The sequence below is a fragment of the Sciurus vulgaris genome (assembly GCF_902686455.1).
Source record: "Sciurus vulgaris genome assembly, chromosome: 2".
Lineage (NCBI taxonomy): Eukaryota > Metazoa > Chordata > Mammalia > Rodentia > Sciuridae > Sciurus > Sciurus vulgaris.
In genome coordinates, this window is record NC_136462.1 from 174,777,713 (window position 1) to 174,793,935 (window position 16,223).

General features: G+C 44.6%; 2 protein-coding genes across 3 annotated transcripts in view; both read left to right on the forward strand.

Moving 5' to 3' along the window:
• Positions 1-7,054: 7,054 nt before the first annotated feature.
• Positions 7,055-11,259, forward strand: LOC306655235 (DNA-directed RNA polymerase III subunit RPC2-like). The gene is given in 5 exon segments (XM_079129635.1): positions 7,055-7,657; positions 7,660-7,743; positions 7,746-7,775; positions 7,778-10,203; positions 10,207-11,259. Coding segments are annotated over 5 exon segments (3,390 nt in total). The 5' UTR covers positions 7,055-7,125; the 3' UTR covers positions 10,525-11,259.
• Positions 11,260-14,350: 3,091 nt separating this feature from the next.
• SIGLEC1 (sialic acid binding Ig like lectin 1) overlaps positions 14,351-16,223 on the forward strand; it is a 28,729-nt gene continuing 26,856 nt past the window's right edge. Inside the window, exon 1 of one of the 2 annotated variants that reach the window (XM_079127854.1) lies at positions 14,351-14,629. The gene's annotated coding sequence lies outside the window, so the exon portion shown is untranslated. The remainder of the gene's footprint in view (positions 14,630-16,223) is intronic. The other variant, XM_079127852.1, reaches the window with a different exon arrangement.

The following is a 16,223-nucleotide window of genomic DNA, read 5'->3' on the forward strand; positions in this document are numbered from 1 at the left end:
TGTTGGCAGCTGGTGCCTCCTTCTTCATAAAAAGATAGACTTGGGGTCCCATCTTCCAGCTGAGCCTCCCCTTGCCCTGCCCCAAATGGCACCCAAAGGACCAGGAATGGACTTTCCTCCAAAACTCTGTACTGACCCCTCTCACTTGCAAGTCCTTCTCTCAATGCTGCATTAGAGCTTGCCACAGGGACACTGAAAAGGCTTCTTGGAGGAGGTGGTCTCTGATCTGAGCCCCACAGGGTGACTGAGAGCCACATGAAGTAGAAAGGGTATTCCAAGGGGAAGAGGCAGTGCAGAGGCATGGCGGGCGGTGCCAGCCGGAGGCAGAATGGAGTCGACGTAGTTGGCAACCAGCCTGATGAAGAGCTGGGCTCTTGTCCCTGCTGCTTTTGATTACAGACCTACCCATTTCCTACCCCACGGGCATTCTGGTCTTCGCACAGAACCCCCAATCCCACTTGTTCCACTTGAGTGTCTTCTGTTGGGGGGGGGTCTTCTCTTTCCATTTGTGACCCTAGGAGTTGGGCTTCATTGCCCAATCCTTCAACTTAGTTTGGGTGAGACCTTCCTCTTGCCAGCCCCTGCCCCACAGAATTGCTCTTCTCTGAGGTCAGGGGTGGGGGCAGTATAAAAAAGAGCAAGATGAAGGGAAAAGGAAACTGGAGAAGATGAGATTTCCCCTGAGGAGATTGCAGGGCTGCGGACTGGTCAATGTTGGTTGCTCCCTACCCCAATATCAACTCTCGGTTTTTCTTTTCTTTCTCTTTTCTAGCTGTGTAGGGGTCAAACCCAGGGCTTTGCACATGCTGGACAAGAGCTCTACTCCTGAGCTGCATCCTCATCCCTACTCTCACTCAGCACAAAGAATATATCTCCCAGCTTCCCTTGCTGCAAACTGTGGCCACATGATTAAGCTAATGATATGTAAGCAGAACTGTTTTGTGGCCTTTTCCAGAATTTTTCCTTGAAACAACTGGTTGGGTGCCCATTGATCCTTGTTCCTGCTCTGCTCCATCCTGTAGCCTGGATTGTCAATGGGATGACTGGAGCTTTCACCCCCACTTTGGACCATGAGTTTAAAGGACAAACCTGAACAACAGAAAAGCAGTGACCTTCAAGGAGACTGAGCCCTGGAGCAGTGTCCCCATGCTAGCCCCAGACTGGGTAGTTCCAGACTTTTAAATGTAAGAGAAACTCTTTTGTTTAGGACACTGCATTTTGGTCTCTATTACTCACAGTGGAATGTAATCCTATCTAATTCAACACCACAGGGAAATGTTGACTAGGCAGTTGGTCCATGGAACTGGAGCTCAAAGTGGAGTTTTGGGTTGTGGGTAGAAATTTGGCAGCCATTCTCAAGGAGGTGGAAATTGAAGACATAAGGATAGATGAGCTCACTCAGGCAGTGTGTGGTATGAAAGAGAAAAGATGAGGGCTGCTCAGGAGGCCGGCCTGCTCCCCTCTGCCATTGCACTGTCTCCTCTTACCCACGAAAGAGCCTTTGTCCACTCAGTTTCATCCACCACCTTCCAATATCACACAAGGAGGCTTCTGCCAGCTGGCGGGGTGGTGCACACCTCGAATCCCAGCTACTGGGGAGGCTGAGGCAGGAGGATTGCAAGTTAGAGGCCAGCTTGTGTAACTTAGTGAGAGGTGGGGATGAACTCAGAGGTAAAGTACCCCGGGTTCAGTCCCCAGTTTAAAAGAAAAAAAAAAAAAAAAAAGAAGTTTCTGTCTTCTTAGAATATTTTTTGGTTTTTATAATGTGGAATTGAATGGAGGGGGTGGTGGGGGGAGGACAAGAAGTGTATGGAATAGGTTGTATAAGTTTGTTTTTTGTTTTAGTATAGGACTGAACCCAGGGGCATTTTACCACTGAGCCACATCCCCAATCCTTTTCATTTATTTTGAGAAAGGATCTCACAAAGTTGCTTAGGGCCTTGCAAAGTTGTTGAGGCTGACCTCAAACTTGAGATCCTCCTGCCTCGGCCTCCCAAGTTGCTGGGATTACAGGTGTGAACCACCACATCAGGCTCCTAGATTTTATTTTTAAAAACAGTTTTAGATTTACAAAATTATTAAGTGATAGTATGTACAGTTCCCATGCATCTCTTCCCTCACACAAAGTTTCCCCTACTCTTAACATCTTGGATTGATATAATACATTTGTTAAAATTAGTGAACCAATATTGATACATTATTAACTGAAGTCTATAGCTTTCATTAATGAAGTTTCTCCCCTCCCCCCTCTTTTTCATTATTAAAATATTTTTTATTTTTTTCAGACTGCATTTTGATTTACTGTACACAAATGGGGTACAACTTTTCATTTCTGTGGTTGTACACAATATAATTCACACCATTCATGTAATCATACATATACATGGGGTAATACTGTCTGTTTCATTCTATCTTTCTGTCCTCTATCCTCTTCTACTCCATTTTTCTCTACACCTTCCAAAATTACTTCATTCTTCTCTTCCCCCCATCACACCCCCTCGTTATATATTGTCATGCACTTATCAGAGAAAACATTTGGCTTTTGGTTTTTTGGGCTTGGCCTATTTCACTTAGCATGATATTTTTCAACTTCATCCATTTACTAGCAGATGCCATAATTTTATTCTTCTTTATGACTAAGTAATATTCCATTGTGTATATATACCACAGTTTCTTTATCCATTCATCAACTGAGGGGCATCTAGTTTGGTTCCACAATCTAGCTATTGTGAATTGAGCAGCTATGAACATTGATGTGGCTGCATTCCTGTAGTGTGCTGATTTTAAGTCCTTTGGGTATAAACTGAGGAGTGGGATAGCTGGGTCAAATGGTGGGTCCATTCCAAGCTTTCTGAGGAGTCTCCATACTGCTTTCCAGAGTGACTGCACCAATTTGCAACTCCACCAGCAATGTATGAGTGTGCCTTTTTCCCCACATCCACGCCAACACTTATTATTTGCTTGTGTTCTTGATAATAGCCATTCTAATTGGAGTTAGATGAAATCTTAGGGTGGTTTTAATTTGCATTTCTCTAATTACTAGAGATGATGAGAATTTTCATATATTCATTGATCACCTGTATATCTTCTCCTGTGAAGTATCTGCCCATTTCCTTTCCCCTCTCTTTTTGTGACAGGATCTCACTATGTTGCCCAGGTTGGCCTTGAATTCCTGGGCGCAAAGAATTCTCTTGCCTAAGTCTCCCTAGAAGCTAGGACTACAGGCACATGCCACTATACCAGAGTTAACAAGGGTTAACTCTGTGTCGTACTTTCTGTGGGTTTTGACAAATACATAATACCATGTAACCACCACTACAGTATCATATAGAATAGTTTCACCGCTCTAAAAAATTTCCTGTGCTCCACCTTTCCTGTCCCCAGAACTCTTGGGACCTACTGCTTTTTTTTTACTGTCTCTGTAGTTTTGCCTTTTCCAGAATGTCAAATAGTTGGAATCATTTAGCATATACCTGTTTGACTGGCTTCTTTCACTTAATGATACACATTTGAGATTCTCCATGTCTTTTTTGGACAACTCTCTCACTGCCGACTACTACTCTGTGGTGTCGATGTTCCATTTTATCTATTCACTCACTGGAGGATATCTTGGTAGTCTCCAGGGTTCTAGTAATTATGGATAAAGTTTCTGTAAACATTCCTCTGCAGTGTTTTGTGTGGACGCTTTCAGCTCAGTTTGATAAATATCTAAGAGTGCAATCACTAGGTTCAATGATAAAACTATGTTTAGTTTTGTAAGAAACAAACTGTCTTCAAAAGTGACCATTCTATTTTACCTTTTCACCAGTCATCCATGAAGGTTCTGTGTCACATGCTTATCAGTCTTCGGTGGTTTCAGTGTTGTGGATTTTAGGTTTAGTGGCATCTCATTTTCATGTGCAATTCTCTAATGACATATGATATTGAGCATCTTTTTTAATGTTTACCTACAACGCGTATCTCTTCATTGGTGAGGTATATGTTCACATATTTTGCACAGTTTAAAAATTATTGCTATTACTATCAAGTACTGGGGATTGAACCCAGGGGTGCTTTACCACTGAGCTACACCCACAGCCATTTTTAGATTTTTATTTTGAAGTAGGGTCTCACTAAAATGCCCAGGCAGGCCTTGAACTTGAGTTACTCCTGCCTCAGCCTCCTGAGTTGCTGGAATTACAGGCATGTGCCACTAAGCCTGGCTTTTGTCCAGTTTTAATAGGGTTGTTTGATTTGTTTTTGTGTTTTAAGAGTACTTTGTCTATTTTGGATGACGGTTCTTTGTCAGAATTGTGTTTTGCAAATGTGCCCCCCACCTGTGACTCCTCTGTTCATTTTCTTCACAGATTGCATTTTTAATTTATTTGTTCTTCTCTGTGAATAGAATCATTCCACATCTCCTGAATCTATTTGCCTGATTCCAGCTACTCAAAGATGCCAAATACTGTCCCAAATACAATCTCTTAGCCTCCCAAATTTCCAGGAGACTCTTATTTGACTAGTTTAGTGATGTGGGAAATTAGTTATGACTGGATGGCGTGATGGCATTAGGCAGCTGGAGAGAGTCTGGGAAATAGAAATCTAGTTTTCCAGCCTGTGCAACACAGGAAGACAAACTAAAAGGAGTGGGAATGAATCCTGAGTGTCAATTTTTTTTTTTTTTTTTAAGATCAGGGATTGAACCCAGGGGTGCTTCACCATTGAGCTACATCCTTAGCCCTTTAAAAAAAATTTTTTTTAAGATATTGATGGACCTTTATTTTATTCAGTTGTTATATGTGGTGCTGAGAATCAAACCCAGTGCCTCGCACATGCTAGGCAAGCGCTGTACCACTGAGCCACAACCCCAACCCCCTGACCCCTTTTTATTTTCTATTTTGAAACAGCCTCGTTACTAAGTTGCCAAGGAAGTCCTGTCACTTGCGATCCTCCTGCCTCAGCCTCCTGAGTTACTGGGATTTCAGGCATGCACCATCATGCCCAGCCTTCAGTTTTTCATGTAAACACAAGGGGTAGAGCCCTGTGGATGGAGGGAGGGCTGATGGTGTGATGTGGGACATGGAGGTAAAGATATGCAGCCATTACAAAACAGGATGAAGTGAAAAGCAAAATTTCCTACTTCCAGCCTCACTCCTCAGAACTTTGTCCTTTTTTAGATTTTCTGGAATTTTAACATCATGGTTTTAAATATGCTTTCCCTCTGTTTCTTGATTTAGTAACTTGAGAGATTACCCGCGGATACCTCATTATTTAAGCAAGAAATTTATTTAATTAAGAGATGGGGTCTTGTGTTGCCCAGGCTGGCCTCCAATTCCTAGATTCAAGTGATCCTCCTTCCTCAGCCTCCTGAGGAGCAAGAACTACAGGTCAATGTGTTCCAGTGTACCTGGCTGAGCAAGGGATTTAAATCACATTATCTCTCATCTCCCCCCAGGTCTGCTGTCTCAGTTTCGTTTGCTGTATTATTGCAGTTCTATGTTGGTGTTACATACAGTTCTAAACAATCTGTAAAATTTAAAATTTAGTTCCTGGTTCATCAACTTCAAACGGAAGTTCCTTATTTATTTGTTTTTGCAGCTTTGGGGATTGAACTCAGGGCCCTGCACATGCTAGGCAGGTGCTCTACCCAAGCCCTTCAGACAAGATTTCTTGAGCTCGATTGCTAGGTAAGAAAAAAGAGCTCCCCATGCCACCCGACACCCCTCTCCCCACCTTCTAATTTCGGTTGGTTTTCTCTTTACATCGCCATGGTCAACATTTATAACAATGACATCCTGTTCTGGAATCATAATGAAATCCTCCACGCTCTGTCTTCAGGTTGGTTTGGAAAGTTGAAAGCCAACCAATGCCCTGATTATATAACCATTATTTACTGCAGCACCAAGTAATGAGAGAGCTCCTTTGAGAAGGAAATCTAATTCCCTTTCCTCCACCCAGTGCTGCTGGGAGGAGAATAGTTGCTGTTCCAAAGTCAAGGTCGATCACATTCTCTCTTCTTATACTACACTAATTGCTCAAAATCATGCCTCACACGTGTTGCTTCATATTTGGTTCCTGGAATAGACTTTTGTTGTCTCTGGTTTTCTAATTGCTTTTCTTTCTTCTTCTTCTTTTTTTTTTTCCCCCTGAGAGAAGAAACAGATGTCATCTCCATTTTGTCACCAGAAAGCCTATTTGCCATGTGCACCTTCTCATGCCAGGTCCTTTGTGAGTGAAGTGAGATGATGGAGCTGTTGTTGGGTTTATCCAGCATTCCTACCCCTGCCCCCCCATGACCCCCCTTTTTTTGGTGCTGGGGATGGAACCCAGGGCGTGGCTGTGCTGAGCACACACTGTACCACTGAGCTACACCCCAGACTTCTCCTCCCCTTTCTTTTCATGAACTTCTGCTCTCCTAGTCTAATACTGTGATTTAGGTGTTTTTCCCCAGTTGCAAACTCGGTGGGGATCTTGTAACCAAGGTCTGGCAGTTTATCTTGATGATGATTCATCTGAGGGCTGGACACAACTAAAGGATAATTTGAGTCCTTCTGTGGGATTAAGTCAGTGGATATTAAGTGAAGCACTCACTCTTTAGCTTCAGGTAAGGCTTGATCCAGGGACTCAATGATGTTATTAAGAATCCAGGGTCCCTATGTACCTTTCCTCTGCCCTGTGTTGTCTTTGTCCCCTGGCTCCTCCTAGTGGACTATCAGAGCAGCATGATCTTCTTGTGTTGTAAACCGGGCAGGAGTCAATCCCACCCATCAAGGTGGGAAATCATACAGGAGAGAAATCAGGTTTCTTTTTTTTAGTAGAAGAAGAGTGAATTAATTTTGAAGATCCAAACCACAAATGTTCACATCTCTCTCTTTTTTTTTTTTGTTCACATCTCTATGAAGTTTTTTATGCTAGCAATTCTATTTTAAATTTCCAAGAATTTTTTTCTTCCTTTCATAACTGTCTTTTTGTTTTATGAATGTAATAGCATCAGAGTGTTTTTCTCTATATAGTTCTCTTATTTCCTCTAGGACTGGTTTGCCCACCTTCTTTTAGTTTATTAAGAAGACAGCGGTGCTGCAGCTTGCTGGGGCAGTCAAGGCGTGCGTGAGAGTTCTGTCTGCTTCTTCCTTTGTCGTGAACGGCATGGAGGTGCTAGCGCAGGAGTTTGGAAACCTAACCCCGGAGCAGCCGGCAGCGCCGATCCCGACTGTAGAGGAAAAATGGAGGCTGCTTCCAGCATTTTTAAAGGTGAAAGGCCTTGTGAAACAGCATATAGACTCATTTAACTATTTCATTAATGTAGAGATAAAGAAGATAATGAAAGCCAATGAAAAAGTTACAAGTTATGCTGACCCCATGTGGTACTTAAAATATCTTAATATCTATGTTGGGCTTCCTGATGTTGAAGAAAGCTTCAATGTAACCAGACCAGTGTCTCCTCATGAGTGCCGTTTGAGGGACATGACCTATTCTGCCCCCATTACGGTGGATATTGAGTACACCCGGGGCAGCCAAAGGATCATCCTAAATGCCTTGCCCATTGGCAGGATGCTCATAATGCTTCGAAGTTCAAATTGTGTTCTTACAGGGAAAACACCAGCAGAATTTGCCAAACTGAATGAATGTCCATTAGACCCAGGTGGCTACTTCATTGTTAAAGGAGTTGAAAAAGTCATTTTATCCAAGAGCAGCTATCGAAGAACAGAATCATTGTGGAGGCGGATAGGAAAGGGGCCGTGGGAGCTTCCGTTACCAGCTCCACCCTGAGAAGAAAAGTAGGACCAACATGGCTGTGAGCAGGGGCGGTTTTACCTGAGGCTTAACACTTTGTCCGAGGATATACCCATTGTCATCATATTTAAGGCCATGGGTGTTGAGAGTGACCAGGAAATTGTGCAGATGATTGGAACAGAGGAGCACGTGATGGCTGCATTTGGGCCCAGTTTGGAGGAGTGCCAGAAAGCTCAGATTTTCACACAGATGCAGGCATTAAAATACATAGGAAATAAAGTAAGAAGGCAAAGGCTGTGGGGAGGTGGACCAAAGAAAACCAAAATAGAAGAAGCAAGAGGGCTCCTGGCTTCTACCATCCTGACCCATGTGCCAGTTAAGGAATTCAATTTTCGAGCCAAATGTATCTATACTGCAGTGATGGTGCGAAGAGTAATTCTGGCCCAAGGTGATAATAAAGTTGACGACAGAGACTATTATGGTAACAAGCGGTTGGAATTGGCAGGACAGCTTTTATCTCTTCTTTTTGAAGATTTGTTCAAAAAATTTAATTCTGAAATGAAGAAGATTGCAGACCAGGTGATTCCTAAACAAAGAGCAGCCCAGTTTGATGTTGTGAAACACATGCGCCAAGACCAGATTACCAATGGCATGGTGAATGCCATTTCCACCGGAAATTGGTTTCTAAAGAGATTTAAAATGGACCGCCAAGGTGTGACCCAAGTCCTGTCTCGCTTATCATATATATCTGCACTGGGCATGATGACAAGAATCTCTTCCCAGTTTGAAAAAACCAGAAAAGTGAGTGGTCCTCGTTCCCTCCAGCCATCTCAGTGGGGAATGCTCTGTCCTTCGGACACTCCTGAAGGAGAGGCCTGTGGTTTGGTTAAAAATTTGGCCCTTATGACATATATCACAACCGACATGGAAGATGGACCCATTGTTAAATTAGCCAGCAATCTGGGAGTGGAAGATGTGAATTTACTATATGGAGAAGAGCTCTCTTACCCAAATGTGTTTCTTGTTTTTCTCAATGGTAACATGTTGGGTGTCATTCGAGATCATAAAAAGCTAGTGAATACATTCCGACTGATGCGAAGAGCAGGATATATCAATGAATTTGTTTCCATCTCAACAAATCTTACAGATCGGTGTGTTTATATATCCTCTGATGGAGGAAGGCTGTGCAGACCTTACATAATTGTTAAGAAACAGAAGCCAGCAGTCACGAACAAGCACATGGAAGAGCTGGCTCAGGGGTACAGGAATTTTGAAGATTTCTTACATGAGAGTCTGGTAGAATATTTAGATGTGAATGAAGAAAACGAATGTAACATTGCACTCTATGAACATACAATTAATAAAGATACCACCCACTTGGAGATTGAACCCTTCACTCTTCTTGGCATCTGTGCTGGCCTGATCCCTTATCCTCATCATAACCAGTCCCCAAGAAACACCTATCAGTGTGCCATGGGGAAACAAGCCATGGGTACCATTGGATACAACCAGAGAAACAGAATTGATACTCTCATGTATCTGCTAGCATATCCACAAAAGCCCATGGTTAAAACAAAAACTATTGAGTTGATAGAATTTGAGAAATTGCCTGCTGGACAGAATGCAACAGTTGCTGTGATGAGTTACAGTGGTTATGATATTGAAGATGCACTTGTTTTAAACAAGGCCTCCTTGGACAGAGGCTTTGGACGTTGCCTTGTGTATAAAAATGCTAAGTGCACATTGAAACGGTACACCAATCAGACTTTTGATAAAGTCATGGGACCCATGTTGGATGCTGCTACAAGGAAGCCCATCTGGCGACATGAAATTTTAGATGCAGATGGTATTTGTTCTCCAGGTGAAAAAGTAGAAAACAAACAAGTGCTTGTAAACAAGTCTATGCCCACAGTGACTCAGATTCCTTTGGAAGGAAGTAATGTGCCACAGCAACCACAGTACAAAGATGTGCCCATAACTTACAAAGGGGCAACAGATTCATACATTGAGAAGGTGATGATATCGTCCAATGCTGAAGATGCCTTTCTGATTAAAATGCTGCTGAGACAGACAAGGCGACCAGAGATCGGAGACAAATTCAGCAGTCGTCATGGACAAAAAGGTGTTTGTGGTTTGATCGTCCCCCAGGAGGACATGCCATTTTGTGATTCTGGCATCTGTCCGGACATCATAATGAACCCACATGGCTTCCCATCGAGAATGACGGTGGGAATGTTAATTGAGCTGCTGGCCGGCAAAGTGGGTGTGTTAGATGGCAGGTTCCACTATGGCACTGCATTCGGAGGGAGTAAAGTGAAGGACGTGTGTGAGGACCTCGTTCGCCATGGTTATAACTACTTAGGGAAGGACTATGTCACATCTGGCATCACAGGCGAACCCTTAGAAGCCTACATCTATTTTGGCCCTGTGTACTATCAGAAACTGAAACACATGGTGCTGGATAAAATGCATGCCCGGGCCCGGGAACCATGAGCCGTCCTTACTAGGCAGCCCACTGAAGGGCAATCTCATGATGGTGGCTTGCATCTTAGAGAAATGGAACGTGACTGTTTAATTGGCTATGGAGCCAGTATGCTTCTGCTAGAGAGACTGATGATTTCAAGTGATGCCTTTGAGGTTGATGTCTGTGGGCAGTGTGGACTTCTGGGGTACTCCCACTGGTGCCATTACTGCAAGTCATCGTGCCACATGTCTTCCCTCCGCATTCCGTATGCCTGCAAGCTGCTCTTCCAGGAACTACAGTCCATGAACATCATCCCCAGGTTAAAACTGTCCAAGTACAATGAGTGAGGACGGAAACGATGGTTATGTGAAAACTACGGTGGGTAAGTCTGATGCCATGCCACGCAGGAGGGACTAAGGACTGTTTCTTCTCTTGCAAATGACTTCCAGGATTATTTGCTCTCAAAAACTGATGGAGAAGCTTTTTTGTTCTAGAAGTCTGACTAGACAGCCTTCATCAATGAGCTTGAGCCATGGGAGAAATACTGACAACCGGGACTGCAGTGCCACCTCCATCCACAAGTGGACGTGACCCGAGGGATAAATAAACTTTTATTTATGATCCGAAGCATGAAATCTATTCATTAGAAAGACCTTACTCCTGGGGCTGGGGTTGCGGCTCAGTGGTAGAGCACTTGACTAGCATGTGTGAGGCCCTGGGTTTGATTCTCAGCACCACATGTAAATAAATGAATAAAATAAAGGTCTAGCAACATCTAAAAACTGTATTTTAAAATTAAAAAAAAGAAAGACCTTACTCCTGAAAAAGAAAGTTTGGGTTTAAGTTCCCCCAGTATCTTCTGGTTCACGCAACTCAAGGTTCCCTTCCTGAGGTTCAGCTGGGGTGTCTGATTCTGAGCAGTGTGTGGAGGCAGGAGGACTGTGAGAAGCTGAGAAGAATCATCCAGCCTGTGAAGCGCTGGATTTCTTATCTGGTTCCGTGAGGGGACAGATTTTCCCAACAATTAAATCTTGCTGTCACATACCCAAACTTTATGAAAAATCACAAAAAATCTTGGTGAAATACAATAAATATATTCCTACCTTAAAAAAAAAAAAAAAAAAAAAAAAAGAAGATAGCAGGGTTGAGCTTGGGAGGCCCTAGGTTCAATCCCAATACCACACAACCAACCAATGAGAGGTGCAGCATAGTTGATTGATTCAGAGCACATCTCAGGAAACAGGCTTTGGCATTCAAATTCCATCTCTCTGTCCCTTAATAGCTGTGTAAATCTTCTCAAGTTACTTTACCTGCCTGCGACTCATTTTATTATAAATGGAGACAACCCTTAGTACGTCCTCAATAGCTATTTGCCATTCATTTATTAATCAATCCTTCTTTTCTTTTCTTTTTGCAGCATTGGGGATGGACCCAGGAGAGTTCTACTACTGAGCTCCATCCCAGCCCTTTTTATTTTTTATTTTGAGATGGAGTCTTGCTGAATTGCTTATGGCTTCTCCAAGTTGCTGAGGCTGACCTCAAACAGGTGATCCTCCTGCCTCGTTCTCCTGAATTGCTGCAATTACAGATGTGTGCTAATGCCCGACTAGGACTGAGCCTCTTAACCATCAAGCTGTATGATTTCTTCTGCTCCCACATGACTGGAGCATAGTCCTGAAGAGTGTGTGTGTGTGTGTGTGTGTGTGTGTGTGTGTGTGTGTGTGTGTGTGTGTGTGTGTGTGTGTGTGTGTGTGTGTGTGTGTGTGTCTAAAGGCAGAGGAAGCAGAGGACTTTGGCTCCCTCTGGAGGAGATAGGAGGTTCTGCAGAGTGAGCAGGGGCTTGGGATTGAAATCCAGGTAGGTTCAAAGAATAAATGACTTCATTAGCATCTTTGTTGCTCCATATGAGGGCAGGCCTTCATTTCCCCCTGCTTCTCAATAATGAGTCCACAGTACTTACCAGTACACACCCTTTATTAGAATAAAGTCATAAGACCTTGTGACTAACTTCTGGTTAGTAGGATAGAAGCAAAACTGTGCAAATGAAGGAGTTATCATGAAGCAGGAGGCATGACCTCCTTTTCCCCTTTCTCCCTCCTGCAGGAACCAGCTATAATGGCTGAGGCTCAAGCATCCATCTTGGACTAGGAGTAGAAGCAATCTACTGATGACTGGCAAAAGGAAGGGAAATTCTATTTTAAATTTCCAAGAATTTTTTTCTTTCCTTTTCTAATTGTCTCTTTTTGTTTTATGAATGTAATAGCATTAGTTTCACAATGATCATGGAGTAGCCATATCGATATTTGATGCCAATGGTAACTGGAGGGGAAGGGAGGTATACTACTATTTTATTTACACCACTGGTATTTTGGGGTTTTGGTACTTGTAGTCAAACTTATTTATTTATTTTTTTTGCATCCCAAAAGTTTTGCTTTGGGAAAATTCTCTAACCTCTCTATACTTTGTTTCTTATATCTAGGGTGAGAATAATAGTACCCACCTCACAGAGTGTGCTCATGAAGGTTAAATGTATGTGTAGTAATGTTACTTATGAAGAAATCTCTGTGTACCTTTTTTTTTTTTTGAAATTTAGTAAGGCTGCTGTAGACTGAAAGAAATGAGGAAAAGCAGTGTTCCCTGACTGGGCAAGGTAGACAAATCTCTTTACCCTACAGAGGTAAGCAAGTTCTGTGCATGTTGTCTTACATAAAGTTTATGTAAGACTTAGGTCTTACATAAAGTTGCTGATGCAGTAAAATGAACTACCACAGAATTCCCAGGGGTCTGGGGAGATAGCTCAGTTGGTAGAGTGCTTGCCTCACAAGCACAAGGCCCTGGGTTCAATCCCCAGCACCACAAAAAAAAAAAAAAAAAAAAAAAAAAAAAAAAAAAAAAAAAATTCCCAGGGGCATCCAATGATAAGCCTGTACATCTAGGGTGGTTCAGGTCTGCTGATATAGGCTGGGCCTATCGGGGCTTTGTTCCAGGCTAGAGGTGTGGTTCTGGTCCTCTTCGTGTGTCTCTCATCCTCTTTGGACCTGCTGGCTAGCTGGAGTCTGTCCTTTGTATGACATCAGCAGAGACACATGTGGGAAGGTCAAGCACATAAGTACATTTCAAGACCTTGCTTACGTCTTGTCCACTTACCTCCAGTGGCAGAGTAAGTCACAGGGCTAAGGCCAAAATCCAGGGCCAGGGGAATGTGCTTTCTCCACCATGAAGCAGTGGGGCAGATGGATATGTAGTCTCTGGAGGACTGAAGGGTTAGTACCAATAGGTCACCATCCCTTAGGCCTACAGCTGGAGTCCCCAGACCAGTTGTCAAGGAAGGAAGCAATGGCACGAACCCTTTGGTTGAAAGAGGAAATTACCCAAGCTTAGGAGTAGATAGAGGAACCATAATGGAGGACAGAGTGACAGAGAATGAATCTCTGAGGATTTCGCATAGAATGTCACCAGACCTCTACTCTGGGTCACCATGGTCTGGAATCTCGAATCTGCTCTGATTTAGGGTTTCACCTCCTTTTGGATCTGCACATGCAAGTTTGTGTACAGGGACAGGGACCTCATCTGCTATAGCTGGGCTTCCCACCAAGACAGCAGGCAGGGACTGAGTTGAATTGACTTTGAATTGAGAAATGGGAAAAAAAAAAGTGTATCTGAGATTTCTTGAAGCATTTAGCATCTATCCCATATCTCAGGTGCACGTAGTAGGCCCTCAAAAATGGACTCCAGTATTAGAACCAGGATTGGTGGGGTCTTTCCTTTTCTGTCTTCAGGGAGTGAGGGTGTAGGACAGTGAGGGAGAGAGAGGAATCAGCCTGTGGAATGTCCCGGATGTTGGAGCTTGTGTTCCCCACAACTAGGGCCTGCTTCTAGGGAAGCTCTGAGAGTATCCAGGTGGCAGTGGGGTACAGAGAATCTCCCAAAGGGCTTGGAGAATAAATGCTCTGGTCTGGGTACTTTGTGATGCTGCCCCACCCCAGGCCAGATCGCTTCCTTCCTGGTCATCAGGGAAGACCACTCCCCTTGGTCTCTCTCTGACTCCCTCCAAAGGCTAGTTGACCCAGAGAGAGGGGTGTGGGCATGGCTGGTGAACAGGAAACTCCACCCCCATTTTTCACTTTGCCTGGGAAGAGTCACCAGTGTGGCCCAAGGTCCCATTTCTGCTTGCTTAAGCCTCTAGGTCCTGGGCCTACTGGGGTCCTCCCCTGCTTAGGTCTTTCCTGTCCTGGTATTGTGCAAGGCCTGCAGCTGCCTCCCTGGCCAAATTCTGGGCTGGGGAGAAGAGCCTAGGGCTTTGGGAAAGAGGAAGCAGCCCCAGAGACTGGATCCTCCTCTCTTGGGGTAGCAGAACCCAGGGGAACCAGCTGCACCAAGAGCTCCTGGTCTTTCTTCCGTTTCTTCTTGGCAGGTCTGCCAAGCCCGCAGTCACTTCCTACCGTGGAGCAGGTACTCCCCAACCCTGGGCCTGGAGGGCGGGGAGAGGGGAGGAGTGGGAATGTAGGGAGTAGGGAGAGGCTGAGACTTACTGGGGTCATCTGGGTATGAGTGCTAGACCCCAAACCACCCCAAACCCAAGACACCAACCACAGCTGTAATCAGAACTCAAATCCCTCCACCACCCTAAATCTTCCGCAATGCAGAGCACAGTCCCAGCCCTAACCCTAAGCCTGCACGGCCTCAGTTCCTGTCCCAACCTCATCTCTCTTGCGTGGCAACCCCAACCATTCACAAGTCATCTTCCTCATCTAATCTCAGATGATCCACCATCATAACCCCAACCCTGTCACCCTCATCCTAACCCAGGGGTCGCCTCATCCTAACCTCACCTGTACCCATCTCCACCTTTCACCCTCACCCCAGACACCTTTCTCACCTGGCAACCCCAATCCCAGCCCGGATTCCATTCCAATTCCCAACCATCATCCCCCATCCCCATCCAAGCTCAGCCCAGTCTTAATCTCCTCTTTGTTCTAACCCAATCCCACTCCACTCCTTCCATCACCTCATCTACTGCAAGAGGGACCCTCAGTACTGTCGGTAGCAGCTCAGGAAGGGGTGGCTCCAGTTGGGGACATTTAGAGCCAGCTTAAGGAATGAAATGTGAAATTTTTTTTTTTTTTTTTCCGGTGCTGGGGATTGAACCCAGGACCTTGTGCTTGACAGGCAAGCGCTCTACCAACTGAGCTATATCCCCAGCCCCCAAAATGTGAAATTTCTAATGCTCCCATCAAAGCCCATGGATATTATGTATGAAATCTGTGGCTTGTAGAATTAATGTTGGACTTGTGTTTTGAACTTTTCTCTATTTTGAGAATAAGCTACTCCTGGAATTGCCCGACAGTACCCTGACTTCCTTTCTTTGAGCCAGAGCCCTCCAGCTGGCCTTATCACCCCCTGTCCCCCCTTTCACAGCTCAAGAGGGAAGTTGGGGGGAAGGCCTGGTGTCAGGAAACAGAAACTGAATCCTACCTATAGCGAAACTGCTTGGCCCTTTCTTTCTGACTAGACTTGCCTCTGGGATCAGAGGTCAGGGGCTTGGGGCCCTGGTCTACCCTTGGGTATTTGGTCTCACATGCAGCAAACACAGGTGCCTACAGGGCACCAGTCCATCCAACCTGCCACATGCCAGTTCTGGGGATTTAAAACCCTGCCCTTGGAGCACCCAAGAATTGGAGACACAAGGATGAACATCAGGGACTTCGGTCTGGAGGGCAGTGCTGTCCAGAAGAGTCCTCGTCCAAGAGAAGGTTTTTCAGAGCGGCAGGGCTCCTTGTCCTCCAGTACATCAATGGCTCCCTTCCCTAGGACTGAAATGGTTCCTCTACCACCAGGGGCACTAGGTGCCCACTAGGCCAACCAGCTCCATTCCAAGCTCAGGGGGCTCCTTCTCCTCCATACCAGCCTTTCAAACAGAGATGAGGGTCTTTCTTTCTGGGGTTGTTTCTGCTCTTTCTTTTTTCCAGGAAAGTTCTCTGGGCCAAGGTTGGTTTTTGGAATGGACCAACTGAGCCAATAAGCTGGCCTTTGGTGTAAGGGCTGA